At 42.2% G+C, this 15136-nt stretch overlaps 1 protein-coding gene across 4 annotated transcripts in view; it reads left to right on the plus strand.

The window, feature by feature from the left end:
- Window positions 1–2793: 2793 nt before the first annotated feature.
- The window catches only part of NF1 (neurofibromin 1), a 169467-nt gene continuing 157124 nt past the window's right edge, over window positions 2794–15136 (plus strand). For 2 of the 4 annotated variants that reach the window (XM_050929617.1, XM_050929620.1), the window contains exon 1: window positions 2800–3095. In XM_050929617.1, the coding sequence (XP_050785574.1) occupies window positions 3036–3095 (60 nt within the window). In that variant the 5' untranslated portion in view covers window positions 2800–3035. Of the gene's footprint in view, window positions 3096–7403; window positions 7494–15136 lie in introns of all 4 variants that reach the window. The other 2 variants (XM_050929619.1, XM_050929621.1) reach the window with 2 other exon arrangements.

The raw sequence follows: 15136 nt of genomic DNA on the forward strand, positions 1-15136 counted from the left end.
AAAAGCCCATGTTGTGATGGAGATACTTGCCAGGTTGCTTCATGGAGTACACAGCTGTAAGAATGGATCTAGGGATCAATCCTGTGTCTCTGAATTCATAGATTTATAGATTGTAGGGCTGGAATGGATTCTAACAGGGTGGAATACTGAACAACTGGACAGAGATCTCCAAAATTATTTTGCGTAACCTTGAGAGACTAATGGAAATCTAGCAGATCACTACATCTCTGCTATGATTTTGGACTTACAAACTTTGACTGACCTGTTAAGGTATTCTATCTGCTTTAATCTCTCAATAACTCTCATTTCTTTTCTTAGCTAATAAACCTTTATTTAGTTTACTAGAGGAATTGTCTGTTGCTGTTGCTTTTGGTGTGAGTTCGAGAGTATCCATTGACCTGAGGTAAGTGACCAACCCTTATGGGTTGGGAGTAACCTAATGTAATGTGATATTTGGTATAAGGGACCATTATCACACAAAGTCCAGTTTGTCTGGATGGCAAGATGTGCTGGAGAGCCCAGGGAGACTGTGACTCAACAGTAAGACTAATTTAGTAACCCAGAAGTAAACATTTGTTACTGGCTTGGTGAAATCTAATTACAAAATATACCACCAGTTTGAGGTGTCTGTCCTGTTTTCTGACAGTCTGACCTGAGACTGGCACTCTCAGTTGTGAGCTACTTCAGTCAGTGTGACTTTAGTCAAACAAAATATTTGTGATGAATGTGGGTTCTTTATTCACCTTAATGAGCCACATAAAAAGCAGGAATATGACAATGGGGTAATATTACTCTAAATTCCATTGTCAGTAAAATGTGATGCTCTCAAATATGACAGTAAAGGGTCTATATAAATACCCAAGATAGATGAATAGGGCATACATCATTGTGTAAAATCCTGTTGCATGTTAGACTCAAGATGTCACTTAGATTCAGAGATGTGAACAATTTCACCATATATTATGGTCAGGAAATATTAAGATCATAAAAACTTTGGTTAATAATGTGTTTTTATATATGAATGAAAAATTTAAAATTAAACCATTAATAGCTATCCTTCCACCTTGAAAAGTGATTCATGGTGTGTCTGTCCTCTTTTTATTCTTGTCTTTTTATTATTCCCTCTCCTATTTTTGTTCTTGGTCTCTGCAGGGTGAATAGCAGTAAATAATTTATACATGGGAAGCCTGCAGAGGTAAATTGACCAGGGGGCTAGTTTCCTTCTCCATAATCTCCATTTATAAAAGTTTCTACTTTTGCTGCAGAAGGAAAGTTTTCAAGATTAGTCAGGTTCCTTCTGGCCCTACAAAGGAGGTGTCTGTGAAGAGAAACGGACTACAGAGAATATGTGCTAACTACTTATACTAAACAATCGGTTCCACCTTGCATTTAGCTGTGATGCTCAGAGTAGCTTTCCCAGACCTGAAGAAGAGCTGTGTGTGGCTTATAAACTTGTCTCTCTCACCAACAGAAGTTGATCCAATAAAAGATATTATCTCACCCACTTTGCCTCTCTACCTGGAGATTGGTCAGTAGCCATGTACTAAATTGCTTGTCATGCTCCTTTAGTGTTGGATACATAAGGTTTGGTGGAATGAGTGCCTGGGATTACTCAGTTTCATTTCTTCAGCCAGTTCTTTCCCCATGGCACCAGCTGCAAAAGAAATGCTAGTCCATTTCCTTTGGTGGATGCTGCTTATACCCTTAGCTGGCTCAGTGTCAAGGAGAAAGTTAGAAGTGGAGAGGAAAAGGGGAGGAAGTGATCTGGAGGATCAGTGCGACAGGCCTGGGGGGAAGGAGTGAGAGTCCTTCCCTCCCCACCCCAGGCCCAGTGACAGGGCTGGGTGGGGGAGGAGATCAGAGCCCCCCACAGGCACAGTGACAGGGCTGGGGTGAGGGGCTCAGAGCCGCCCCCCAGGCTCAGTGACAGGGGGAGGAGAGGCGGATGGAGGTCAGAGCCCCCCGCAGGCTCAATGACAGGGCTGGGCTGGGGGGAGGGGATCAGAGCCCCCCCACAGGCTTAGTGACTGGGCTGGGGGGAGGGGATCAGAGCCCTCTCACAGGTTCAGTGACAGGGCTGGGGGGGTGTTAGGGGATCAGAGCCCCCCACAGGCTCAGTGACAGGGCTGGGGGGGTGTTAGGGGATTAGAGCCCCCTCGCAGGTTCAGTGACAAGCTGGGGGAGGTTAGGGGATCAGAGCCCCCCGCAAGCTCAGTGACAGGGTTGGGGGGAGGGGATCAGAGCCCCCCAGAGGCTCAGTGACAGGACTGGGCGGGGAGGGGATCAGAGCCCCCGCAAGCTCAGTGACAGGGTTGGGGGGAGGGGATCAGAGCCCCCGAGGTTCAGTGACAGGTTTGGTGGGGGGTTAAGGGCTCCCAGAGGCTCACTGACAGGACTGGGCGGGGAGGAGATCAGAGCCCCCCAGAGGCTCACTGACAGGATTGGGCGGGGAGGAGATCAGAGCCCCCCGCAGGCTCAGTGACAGGGCTAGGGGGGTGTTAGGGGATCAGAGCCCCCCAGAGGCTCAGTGACAGGGTTGGGGGGGGGTTAGGGGCTCCCAGAGGCTCACTGACAGGATTGGGCGGGGAGGAGATCAGAGCCCCCCGCAGACTCAGCGACAGGACTGGGGGACACAATCCTACTTTATTTCTCCCTCAGCCCCATTTAGACGCATGCGCACTTTATCCCACGCGTGCCCCCTCTTCCCTGTCTACTGCGCACGCGCAACTTCCCCATTCCCGCATGCGCACTGACAGCTGGCTCCCGCTCCCGCAGCGCATGCGTGCGGGCCCTGCTGACCCTGCTCATGCGCTTTCCAAACGCCCCCTCCTCCCCTTTCCCGGCTGTACGTTCCGCTGGGGGTGGGGGCGGACTGGGCTCCTGCTTCCGGTGTGGTGTCATGGCGGCCTCGGAGCTCTGATGGCTGCGGGGAGCTGAGAACCCGAGACTTAGACAGGGACACGGAGACCCTCCCCGCCCCTTCCTCCCGCCCCTCGGGGAGCCGCCCCCCGTCCCGGCCGGGCAGGCGGCGGGACATGGCGGCCCACAAGCCGGTGGAGTGGGTGCAGGCCGTGGTGAACCGCTTCGACGAGCAGGTAACGGGAAGGAGGGAGGGGGCTGCCTGGGGGAGGGGGCCTAGTGGGCTGAGGGGTCTCGGGTGGGAGCGCGGCGGGCGCTGCCTCCCGGGGGGGAGGATGGGGCGGGGGCGATGCCTGCTCCGTGGGCAGGGGGCGCCGCTCCCTCTTGGGCAAGGGGCCTGCTCCCTCCATGGGCGGGCCGGGGGCTGCTTTCGGCTCAGTGGGCTTGGGGGCTTGCTTCCTTCCCCGCTTCTCAGCGCTGTGGAGGCGGATAGGGGCTGTCGCTTCCCTGCTGCCCCCCTCACCCCAGCGCCCAGGCTGGGGTGACCGAGGGTGGGGAGTGGGAGGGAGGCGGCATGGGGGGCCTCTCTCCTGGGGTGGAGAGGATCTGGGTGGGTGCTCCACATCGCACTGGGCATAGGCTGTGGTACGGAGGGGGGGGGGGGGGATATTTAGTGGAGGCTGCTCCTACCTAGCATAGACTCTGTGGGAGAGGACATGAGGGGCTTCTGCTTTCTTCTTTTTCACAGATTTGGGGGATGGGCAGCAGTGACTTTCCCCTGGGGTTAGATGCTGCCACTATGATGGGCACAGTGTTTATCGGAGGGTGGGGCCTGGGTACTTCTTGTTTGTCCATCCCACTTTCCAAGTCATCTTATCCCCTTACTGGTGAAATTGCCTCCCACTCATTTCCGGATGGATAATCCCAGCCCCGATGGTGGGGTGGCTCCCCTGAGTTATATGGTCATTTTCGTTGTTAGTTTCCTCTAAATACAAAGGGGGGAGCTATCTTAGTTGTACTTTTCCTTGTCGGTTCCATCCCCAGCCTCTCTGGAAAAAACACTTAAACTTTTTGGTTGTTGTTAATTTTTATTCATGTAACTCGTCTCATTGTCATTTAGAGTAAGAGGGGATTAAAGCTTCAAAAGTGAGGAGTTTGGGGAGGGATAAAGTGAATGTTTATATGAAACTGCATCTGAATGAACTGGAAACACCAAACAAAGGCAGCTGGGTTGGGGGAGGGTCCTGAGTGTATATTGTTTCAGAGTTAGGTGTTTCTCTTTCTTTATAAGAGTCAGTGCCTTTGGAAAGAATTTTCACTTAAGGTTTTGTGGTTGGAAGGAAGAATAATCAATTTCTTGATCTGGGGCTTGTGACTGTAGATATTTCTCTGATCCACATGGAGAGACTGTTCATTGGGACTACATGGCTGCACAGACATTCTGAGTTGGTCTCAACGTTAGTTCTTAGAATGCACATTCCGTCCTCTTCCCCCAAATGCCTTTCTGACATGTAAGCCAGGACTTGGTTTAGGTTGACCCATTTATTTCTATGTTTTCTCCTTTTGCTGTACTTGACTAGATCCATCATGTGATTTGGGGGAGAGTATAAGATACCCCACTGTGTATACTTATCTGTAGTAAACATGAAGCTGATTATAGAGGTTGCATTCTGTTCATCTGCCTTGGCTCTAAATATTTCTTAGCAGTATTATCTAGTGTTGATAAACTGCAGAAAAGATTGGGGGCTTGTAAAGATAAGACTTTCGCTTTTACGTTTCTTTTGAATTAAAACAAATGAATATAGTTTCTTTGCAAGAAAATCTTTGAGCTTCTCTATTTAATTTTTTTAAGCAGTCAAAATTGAGGATTTTTAAGAGCTATGATGTAGCATGCTTTGGGGCCTGTTATTTTCACAGTAAACGAACTCCGTTTTGGCTTACCTTGAATCATAGAGCATTTATTTTCAGTAAGTTTAAAAGAAATGGTACTAATTGTGCCCCCAATAGTTCAGGAAAACATTTCTTTGTGTACTGGTGTTAAAAGGCCTTAGGCTTTATCGTTTGCTTTGTTATGTATATTGTGGAATTGGGCTTGGCAGCATCTGTTGGGAGTTAGATTTGATCTTTTTAAGCAAGTATTTTCTTATACACTTTATGGAATAATTAAGTGTAGGTATGCAGGAGGAATCCCTTCCTACTTCGGTAGAAACAAAGCCCTTGAATTGTGAGTTAGCTGGAACACTGGAGTTATGTTGAAAAAGTACTAAAGAGAATGTTGATTGCAATTGTCTTCCAGTTTGCATGATAGATATGTCTTACAGGACTATTGAAATCAATTCACTGTGTAATTCCCGTCTGTTTTAAGAAGCTTATAGTTGTTGTTTTTTTACAAATTTGATAAGACACTTATGGATAAAGCAAAGAGGCCTGGATGATATACTAATATTCTGAAACTTTAAAATATTATACTGAAATATTTCCCCTTTCCACCTTACTTTATTTCATGTTGAGGTTTTCAAGTTTTAAGACTTCTTCTCATTTGCTTTGCCCATTTTGAGAGTGATCTTCATATTGGAAAGGTGACTTTAGAATGCAGTTCAGAGCAAATCTGTTAGGGCATTCTTACGCCCTTAACTTTCTCTTCAGCTATTACCTATGAATTATGGATAGATAATTAGCTAGTCCCTGAACTGCTACTAAAACAGCTATGTGAATGACCAGCTAATAATGGTACAACAGTGAACGCTGATCCCCTGATTGCATCTTTGACTGCCCAGCAGCTGCTAATTTGAGAAGCCAGTTTGAATAACTCTTCAGTGAAGTACAGTGCCTGCAGTCCAATGCATAAAATCCTCACTTCCTTTTTTACAGTGCTAGTAATGTATTTTCAGGTTTCTTTACTTGTGTGTACAGGACGTTTTGATATCATCATTGAAGGAGGTGAACTAACACTGAATATTATACCAGGAATACGTTTCTGTCGTTGACTAAAATGGAAAACTCTTTTTTGCTGTTGTTTTCAGGTTTTGTTTTAAAAATTTACAAAATAGGATTTCAGTGAAAGATAGATGTAGTTACCTAGACAGTGTTTCCATGCATTTATAAAAACTCTTGTAATTATTAGTTCAAAGTGACTAAAACAGTATTTTATGGAACAATAAGGACTAACCTATATTAAAGAAACAAAAAAAAATCAGAGCAAACTTGTCCGCTCTTGTTTATTTTCATAAATGTTTTGCTAACCAGAACACCTGTTGTGGTTGTGATCCAGTATGATTAAAATGACTGGCAAGTGTGGGTTTGCATTGTAGGTCAGTCAACATCTGGCTGCTGAATAAATTTTTCAGAGCTATGTGCTGCTCTCTCCCACCCCCAATCACCTTTGATTTTCAGATATTGTAATGTGGTCTACTTCAAGATCCCCTTCAAGACCACCTGGAGCCTTCAGCTGGCAACTTCCCAGCAAAAAGCAACTTCCCACCACATGAGTGGGGCCAGTACATAGCAGAGTACATAGTGCAGAGATTTCAGGAGTATGCTGACTTCCTATTTGTTAGAAATTTTTATTGCCTGAGTGGTCTAGGATCCAGATATAAGATGAGACTCTCTCAGTTCTCCATTGCAATAATTGAGATCGGCTGGGATGCTCTGGTAAAACTATCCAGGTTTGACAGCAGTGCTTTCATGTCAAGCATCTCTGCTTTTGTAATTTTCTCTTCTTGGTGGTCTGCCAGAGCCCAAGTTGGGCAAGCTTCGGGCCCCGATATAAGGCTCATTCATTTTGCTTAGTATTGGATTGTTTTGTTTTGCATCTTATTAATTTGGGTATTTTTCTGGTTTTTGTTGTTTCGTATATTTTTAACATTTGGTCTTCTAAGGCATACTGGTGACTGGCAAGCAGTTTTAGGGTGGAGTATGTCATTTGTATCTTTCATGTTTTTGAAACTTAAAGCACCTCTAATCACTGCAGGTGCAATAACCATTAATAAACAAACAAATATTCCAGAACATAATAAGGCCTCCCTAAAATAAATGAATCTTAGAACTTTCTATAGAAGAGTCAGTCTACTTTTGAATTTTAGTTTTTTAAACTATTTTCAAAGCATTTTTTAGAGCATATCACATTTTAAGTAGCTAAAGGGAAAACCTATTAGATCATGAAATAGTCTCCTCAAACAGAGTAATGGCAGCCTCATTACTTGAGGCATTTAAAACTAGACTGTATTAAACCTACCAAATGTAAGTACGGGCAGAATCCTGTATTGGCAGTAGGATCGGTTAGAAAAATTAAGCGACTTCTTTCTCTCTGTAATATACATTAAGGAAAGATACCCTTTATTAAATGGATTATAGGTAAATGGACACTATCAACAAAAGTCACACATTTATAATGAGCTTTTATGAAACTCAGAACTAACAGAATTAAGAGTTTTTTAAAGCAAATAAATATCATCTTGCTGTTTTTGAAATCCGTCGCAGCAGTAAGAATCTGAAAGTGAACCTGATTTCATGGATTAATTTTGAATTATTTTTTTGCATCTCAGCAAAGCGACCACAAATAGTAACAAACGACATGTGAAAACATTCTGAGAAAACTCAGCTCCTCAGGCACAATGGAACTTTCTACCATAAAGGTAAAGCTTGTCTGTGTAGAATGCATAACTTTCTTGGGGGTTGTTCTCAGACTGGAATGAACTCGTCTATGAGCTAAGGACCATCACAAACCCTCACTTTTTATGCCAACTGCAAGGCGCACTTCTTCAGCCTGTTACACTGAGCAGCATGGGCATTTAAAGACAAGCCCTGATCCAAAACACTTCACGCACAAGTCTCCCTCTGGAGAGAGGATAGGAGAGAACGTTCCACACGTGATAGGCATGTGTTAGTTGTGTCAACTAATGTGCTGCTGGACAGTCCTCAGATGCTATAGTGATCATAGCAATGTAAGAACCTACGTAGAATAGAATCATTTTGTGTTAGTAATATAGCTAAAGGTAACATTTGTTTACAGCATATGACTTTAAGTTATCCCTTTTGTTAAAATATCATTACTAATAAATAGAACAAAGTAATATTTTCTGAAGTCCATTGTTTTTTGCCATGTACTACCTTGCAAGATTATTTTACTGAACTATGAGCTCTCAGGACCTGATCCTCTGCCCATTTATAGTTGGTGGAAAGACGCCCATTGACATTATGGGTTTTGGATCAGGCCCAGACAACACTGACACTGACTGAAGGAGAGCACTTTTTATCTCTTCCCTTGTGTCCCAAAACAGCCATGTGTTGCCATAAAATCTGTTCTTGTAGATCTTTCTGTAGAAGGGGAATAAGCAGATGTTTTCATATGTATGTATGCATGCTATTAAGGATTGTCATTACTGCATTTCCACTAGAAATTTTCTTTCCAGATGTCAGTACCTTTATTTGAAGGGGGAGGAGAAAGACTGCAGCCAGTTTATACTTGAAGAGGGGCTTGGAGTTGAATCTTGAATTTGTTTGTTTTCAAAAAGTTTTCTGCTGAAATTTTTTTCAGAAGATCCTACTTATAATATCCATTCTATTTGAGTATTGTCATGGGCCTAGCAATACTGAAATTTGTGATTTTTTTTTTAAATGAAAATAGTTAGTTTTGTGAATGTGCAGGCTTATAGTTCAGAGCTTTTGCCAGGCTGCATTTAGTATGTCCACGTTTTAGTCCTTGAAATTCAGTGTAGTGTAGGCTGACTTTCATGCGGAAGCTGAAATGGTCACTTTTTCCATTTAAAGTGTTAATGAACTTTACACGTGTTTCAGGAACACTGAAAGGAAAGGTGTTAAAGGTAAACTTTTTGCTAGACTGAAATAATTAAACCTTGTCTTTATTCCAAATATCAGTTGTTAGGTAAACGAAGAACTGTGAAAGTTTCTTTATCTAAAACTAGTAGAATCTCTTGATCACATTTCCAAGATATTCCAATCAATGCCTTCAATTTCTAATTAGATACAGTTGATATCAGTGTCCATATATGTTTTAGGAAAAAGGATTGTATATTTTTGTGTATTTAAGCAAGAGTATGTGGAACAAATGCAGATGTTTCTTTGGCACACTTAGAAAAGATATTTATTTTCTTAATAACTTGACATCTGCATAGCAGAGGAGAGTCCCTTAGCTAAGGTATCTGAGGATATTGGCACTTCTTCCTCTAATGGGATACCACTCCCCAAAATATTATGGTTTTGTATGTTGTCAGAGACCACACTGCTCTGAACAATGCAATAGCTGTGTAAGTTCTTCAGTTGAATCTGCTTTTAAGTCTTAAAGCCGTCTTTCAGGATTTAACTGTAGAGATCCTGTTAAGTACCGGTATGTTTTTAAATGCCTTTTTATATCGGTGTACTTTCTCTTCTGTAAATTGCAAATAAATACTTTGGTTTTTCACTATTAAATCTGAGAAGTTACTGCGTGGCACTTTTGAAAGGAATGAAGTTCTTTCCTTGCTAGAGGAGACAGATTAAAAAAAAGTGAGTGCATGTGGACAGGGTCAAAGGCACAGGGAAGGTTGTGATCATCCTCTAGAGCAGCATGGCAGACCATGTGGTATATACTATTGTAGATACAAAATGGGCCAGACAATCTAAGGCTGCCAGGCACCCTTGTGGAACAGTTAATTTATAGCACATTAATGCTTAAAGCCTTCAGTAAACTACCATGTGACGTTCTGTGGGGATGTGGAAAAAGGTATTGAAATGGTGTTTTAGGAGTATTTTCTAAGATACCAGTAGCAGGCAGTTTATGCTGCTAAGCATCTGTGAATCTGACCAATTTTATTCTTTAAATAGCATATTTCTGTGAAGGGGTTTTGAACTTTTATTTTTTATGAAGCCAAAGTTGGAAGAACCTCATTGCTTTTCTTTTGCAGTTTGCAAGGGGAATTTGCATCTCCTGCATCATTAAAATAACAAAATCTATTCAAAACTTAATTCAGAAGTAGTGAATAAGTGGGTTGACTTTGTTTGCATGCTTCTGTTTTCTTGAGACTTGGTTTCCAACTTCAGCGCTTTTCAAGATTTATATATTTTGTCTGTCTTTTGGAAGCATAAAATAAAAAGCTAACAGTCTAGTGACCCAGTGTAGACTGAACGTTTTCCCCCGCCCATAGCAAATTTCTGTTATCTCTTAAGAATTGTAAGATTCTTGGACAGATTTGATAATGATAAAATAATCATAGCAGAGTCAGCAGAAATCATAAATAGGTAGAAAGAATTTTAGAAGTTAGGCATGGAAATTCATTTGTGTACGGTCTACATTAGATTGACTTAAGTTGTCTGCATGGTCAGAGTATAAGTTTTGATCATCGGAGAGCTTGTGTTAGCAAGTAAGTATCTACCAATGAAGCTTTCAAGAGACTTGTGTATTTACTGTATGTTGTAGTTGATGTACAGGATGAGTTGTGCTTTCTATGTTCTACATTGGTATATTAGAACAAAACATACTGGTTGAAAGTAGGATGTAAAATATTAAACGGTTAACCAATTAACCGATTAATTATCTTACTGTTAATATATTGCCTTTAACATCTAAAACAGATTGACAAAATAAAGTTGGGACATTCTACATCCCTACTTGCGCTGTCATTTCCTCCACCCGGCTGTGCTCCCAACCTCCACGTGCATTAACAAATCTGTCTCTTCCCTATCCTCATCCCACTCAGCGGCAGCGCCCAGGGCAGGACAAGCCGAGCTGACCTCGCACGGCAATGGCTCGGGAGCCCGGAACAGCATGGACCGGAAGCAGTCGGAACACGTAGTACTCTCGGGCTATCAGCGCCGGCTTCCAGGGTTGGGTGCCTCGCTCCCTGCCAGGAGCCAGCACAGGGACCCTGGCTGGGCACATCCTCTTGCTCAGAGAGCAGCTGCTGCCCCGCCACCCCTGCAAGACCCCTCCTCCCCCCCGGGAGACTCCACTGAGCCCCTGGACATCGTCAGGGCCCAGGCCGCCGCTGGCTGCTGCTGCCGGGTGTGGTGGGCTGAATGGGCACGTGGTGCTGTAAAAAAATATTTACATCCCTAATTGAAAGACTGTACTCAGACTAGTTATCAATGGTTGACCCTCAAACTGGGAGGGTGTTTCTAGTGAGGTCCCTTATGGATCAGTCCTGGTTCCAGCACTATTCAATATTTTCATTAAGGACTTGAGTAATGGACTGGAGAGCGTAGCTATATAATTTGCAGATGACATGAAGCTGGGTGGTATTGCAAACACTTTGGGAGACAGAATTATAATTTGTCAGGGTCATTTTGAATTTGAGAACTGGTCCGATGTCAATAGGATGACATTCCATAAAGAGAAATGCAAAGAAATACACTTAGGAAGGAAAAATGAAATGATCAACTACAAAATGGGGAATAACTGACTCGGTAGTATTAATAATGCAGAAAAGGATCTGGGGATTAGAGTGGATCACAAACTGAATATGAGTTAACAATGTGTTGGAGTTGCAAAAAACCTAATATCCTGGGGTGTATTAACACAAGTGTCATGTGTAAGACATGGAATGTAATTCTCCTGCTCTATTCGACACTGGTGAGGCCTCAGCTGGAGTACTGTGTCCAGTTCTGGGCACCACACGTTAGGAAAGATATAGACAGATTGGAGAGAGTCCAGAAGAGCAATAAAAGTGATAAAAGGTTTGGAAAACCTGACCTATGAGGAAAGTTTTGTTTTGTTTTATTTTATTTATTTATTTATTTATTTATTTGGAAAACAAAACAAAACCGGGGCATGTATAATCTTGAAAAAAGGCTGATGGGGGGGACCTGATAAGTCTTCAAATATGCAGAGGGCTGTTATAAAGAAGATGGTGATCAATTGTTATTTCCTATCCTACCTTCAGTGGATATAGGTAATAGGCTTAATCCTCAGCAAGGAAGATTTAGGTTAGATATTAGGAAAAACTTTCTAACCAAAAGGATAGTTAAGCACTGGTACAGACTTCCAAGGGAATTTGTGGAATCACATCATTGGAGGTGTGTAAGAACAGGTTGGACAAACACCTGTCAGAGATGGTCTAGGTTTACTTGGTCCTGCCTTCACCGCAGCAAGCTGGACTTTAACTATATTGGTAAATAAAATAAATACCAATATAATCACCTTTACAGGAGTACCACCCTATGGGCTTGCGCTGATTTAATCAGATCTGTTTCTAAACTGGTGGCTATGACAGAAAAAAAGTAGGAAGATGACACTAGCTAGTCTTGCATTTCTATTATTCTATCATGGTTGTCAACACAACCTGGCATTTTATTATTGAGGCTTCCTTACAAAACTACTTTATGGCTTTTCCTGTTGATTGCCTCCTACAATGAGGTGCTTAAGGTTAAGAACTCGAAAGTCTGAATAGAAAGAAAACTACAGGTATGACCCAGCTAGTGTCATCTTCCTATGTTTTTTTCTGTCATAATCTTCATCTCCACAGAAGAGGACAAAATACTGAACTACTAGCAACATTGTTCCTTTTATAGTGAGCAGTTCAATATTCTAGTCCTCTTGGTGCTTTTCTGTACTTAATTTTTGTACTGATGTAGCCATCAGTTTAGAAACAGATCTGATTAAATCAGTGCAAGCCCATATGGTTGTACTGCTATAAAGGTGATTACATTGGTATTTATTTTATTTACCAATATAGTTAAATTGGTACAATAACTTATAGAGCATAGGAACTGTGCTTCTTCCAAAGTGCTAATGCCCTCTTCTTCAGATCAGTGAGGGCAACTGTCGCATTTGCTTAGATCAGTGTCTTCCTTTAGATTCGTTACCCTCCTAACCTTTGCCATTCTCTTATGTTTGGGCTTAAATATGTCCATTTTGTAGCTTAGTTGGGTGGGTAGTAATGTGCAAGTTGTTAGTTTCAGGATTCAGTCTGATGAGGTATGCTTCATGTTACATTTTTCCCTTTTTCCTTATTTTCCTTATAGTAATGAAAATAAAAGCATTGTAGGAAGCCTCTTGCTTTAACCCTCGAGCTATATTTTTTGTATAATAAGAAAATATTTAACTATTAGCATTTTAGTTTCACTTATTCCTGTAATGACATTAATATACATTGTTTGCATTGTTGTAGCTGTGTTGCTTCCAGGATATAAGTCCCAAGATAGGTGGGGTAATATCTTTTAGTGGACCAGCCTCTGTTGGGGGAAGAGACAAGCTATCGAGCTACAGAGAGCCCTTCAGGTCTGGAGAAAGTAACCAGATTATCTGAGCTAAACGCAAGGTGGGACGTGCTGTAGGAGATCATTTAAAATGAAGAGGGCAATTGTTTATATTGTTATAATGAGCCATAAAGTCAATGTGTCTGTTAAGTCCATGGTTTTTAGAGTCCAGCAGAGTTATACATTTAAATTCCCAGGCTTGCCTTTTATACAGGTTTCCTCTGAGGATGAGGACTGAGAGGTCAAATATGGAGTGATCGCTTTGTCAAAAGTACTTACCCAGGGTGATAGACTGTCTTTGGTCTCTTATCATTTTTTTGTGTGAGTTTACTTGATAACACAGTGATTGTCAGATTTCACTTGTTCAGGCATTTGAAGCACTGGATGAGATACACCACATGTTGTGATAGGCATGTGTGGGACCCATGGATCTTGACAGGTGTGTTGCAGAGGTATTGATCATCAGAGATCCTAGTTTTCCATAATTTAAAAAAACCAAAAGTATCTGATTAAAAAACACACACAAAAATCTGTATTTTTCAGCAATTAAAATGAAATGCTGAACTTTAGTTTCCCTAGCCACAATAATGAGCCTGGAGCATCACTACCCAGGGCTCAGGCTGTCAGCTCTGGTTCGGTTAATATGGTGAGCCAGATAATGGAGACTCAGATAAACGGGGTTCTACTGTATGTGTTTTAATTTTTTCACAATGTAAAAACTAAAGATTCTGTTTTTTAAAAAAAAAAAAAAAAAAAAAAGCAAATTCAACATTTTTCCACGGCCAGCTGATTTCTAGGATCCCTGCTGATTATTGTATCATGGAGATATAGCTACAGATTTTGCATCTGTTCTGTCAGGCTCTGGTGCTGTGTTGAGTTTGGTGTATCCTGGTCTGTGAGGGGCTTGTTTCTGATGATGAGCTTGTTGAGACTGAGTTGTTTAAAGGCCAGAAGAGAGGGTTCAGGAAAGATTGGTCCCAACCACTTTTTTCCCCTTAATATTTTTTAGTTCACTTAGTTCCTTAATGTTTTAAGAATGATCTGTACTGAGAAGAGGGCTATTAAATAAATGACACTTGGGCCAGGTCTACACTATAAACTTGCATTAGTGTAACTAAGAGCTTTTCTACGCTTATATTTTATAGCTCTCTAACTTGCTGGCTCAAGTGGGTGAAAAATCACCCCCTTGAGCACAGCAAGTCTGAGCACTTCAAAGCGCTAGTATAAACAGGCTCCAAGCGCTGGGAGCTGTGCTCCCAGAGCTCAGCACTAATCCCCTCGTGGAGGTGGATTACCAGGAGCTCTCTCCCAGCGCTCGTGTGCGACCACACTTGCCCTTCAAAGCGCTGCCGCAGGAGCGTTCCAGCGACAGCACTTTGACGTTTCCAGTGTAGCCATGCCCCTTGTCGTTCAGGAGTATGAAAAGTCAACACCCCTGAGTGACAGAGTTATACCGACCTAACTCTCAATCAACTACATCAACAGGAGGGCTTCTATCCACGTAGCTACCACCTCTCATGGAGGTGGATTTATCTATATTCATGGGAGAAGCTCTCCTGGCATAGTAGCATCTTCACTGAAGCACGAACAGCTGTGCCACTGCAGTGTTTGAAGTGTAGACCCAGCCTTGATCACTATTGATTTAATTGGTTTGACATTCCTGTGCTCAGTGTTTTGTGATGTAGTGTAAGTTTATCAACATCTTTTGGCTTTGTATTCAACTCCAAAAAATTTAGTAATGAAAGAGACAACTTCTGTTAAGCTTTTAGACCATGATCAAAATTCCCATTTTTAAGCCATCTCACAAGTTCAAGTCAGTATGACATTAAAACAATATAGTGCAAAGTGATGACATTCCCCCAAGAAACTCTCAAAACTAATGGTGATTAATTTTTCAAGTAGGCCAAAAAACATACAACTTCAAAATGTAGCATCAAACAGAACATTGATCTGAAAAATTAAATGTCATTGCCACCTCCAACTTGGAGGGGATTAAATACATTTCTAATGTTCATTATTTTCTGTGTGTACATTTTCCTTTGTACCCCTACTTATCCCTGCTGGCATTCAGGCACTGAGCAGGTAC

Source organism: Gopherus flavomarginatus, chromosome 19 (assembly GCF_025201925.1).
Source record: "Gopherus flavomarginatus isolate rGopFla2 chromosome 19, rGopFla2.mat.asm, whole genome shotgun sequence".
Classification (NCBI taxonomy): Eukaryota; Metazoa; Chordata; order Testudines; family Testudinidae; genus Gopherus; species Gopherus flavomarginatus.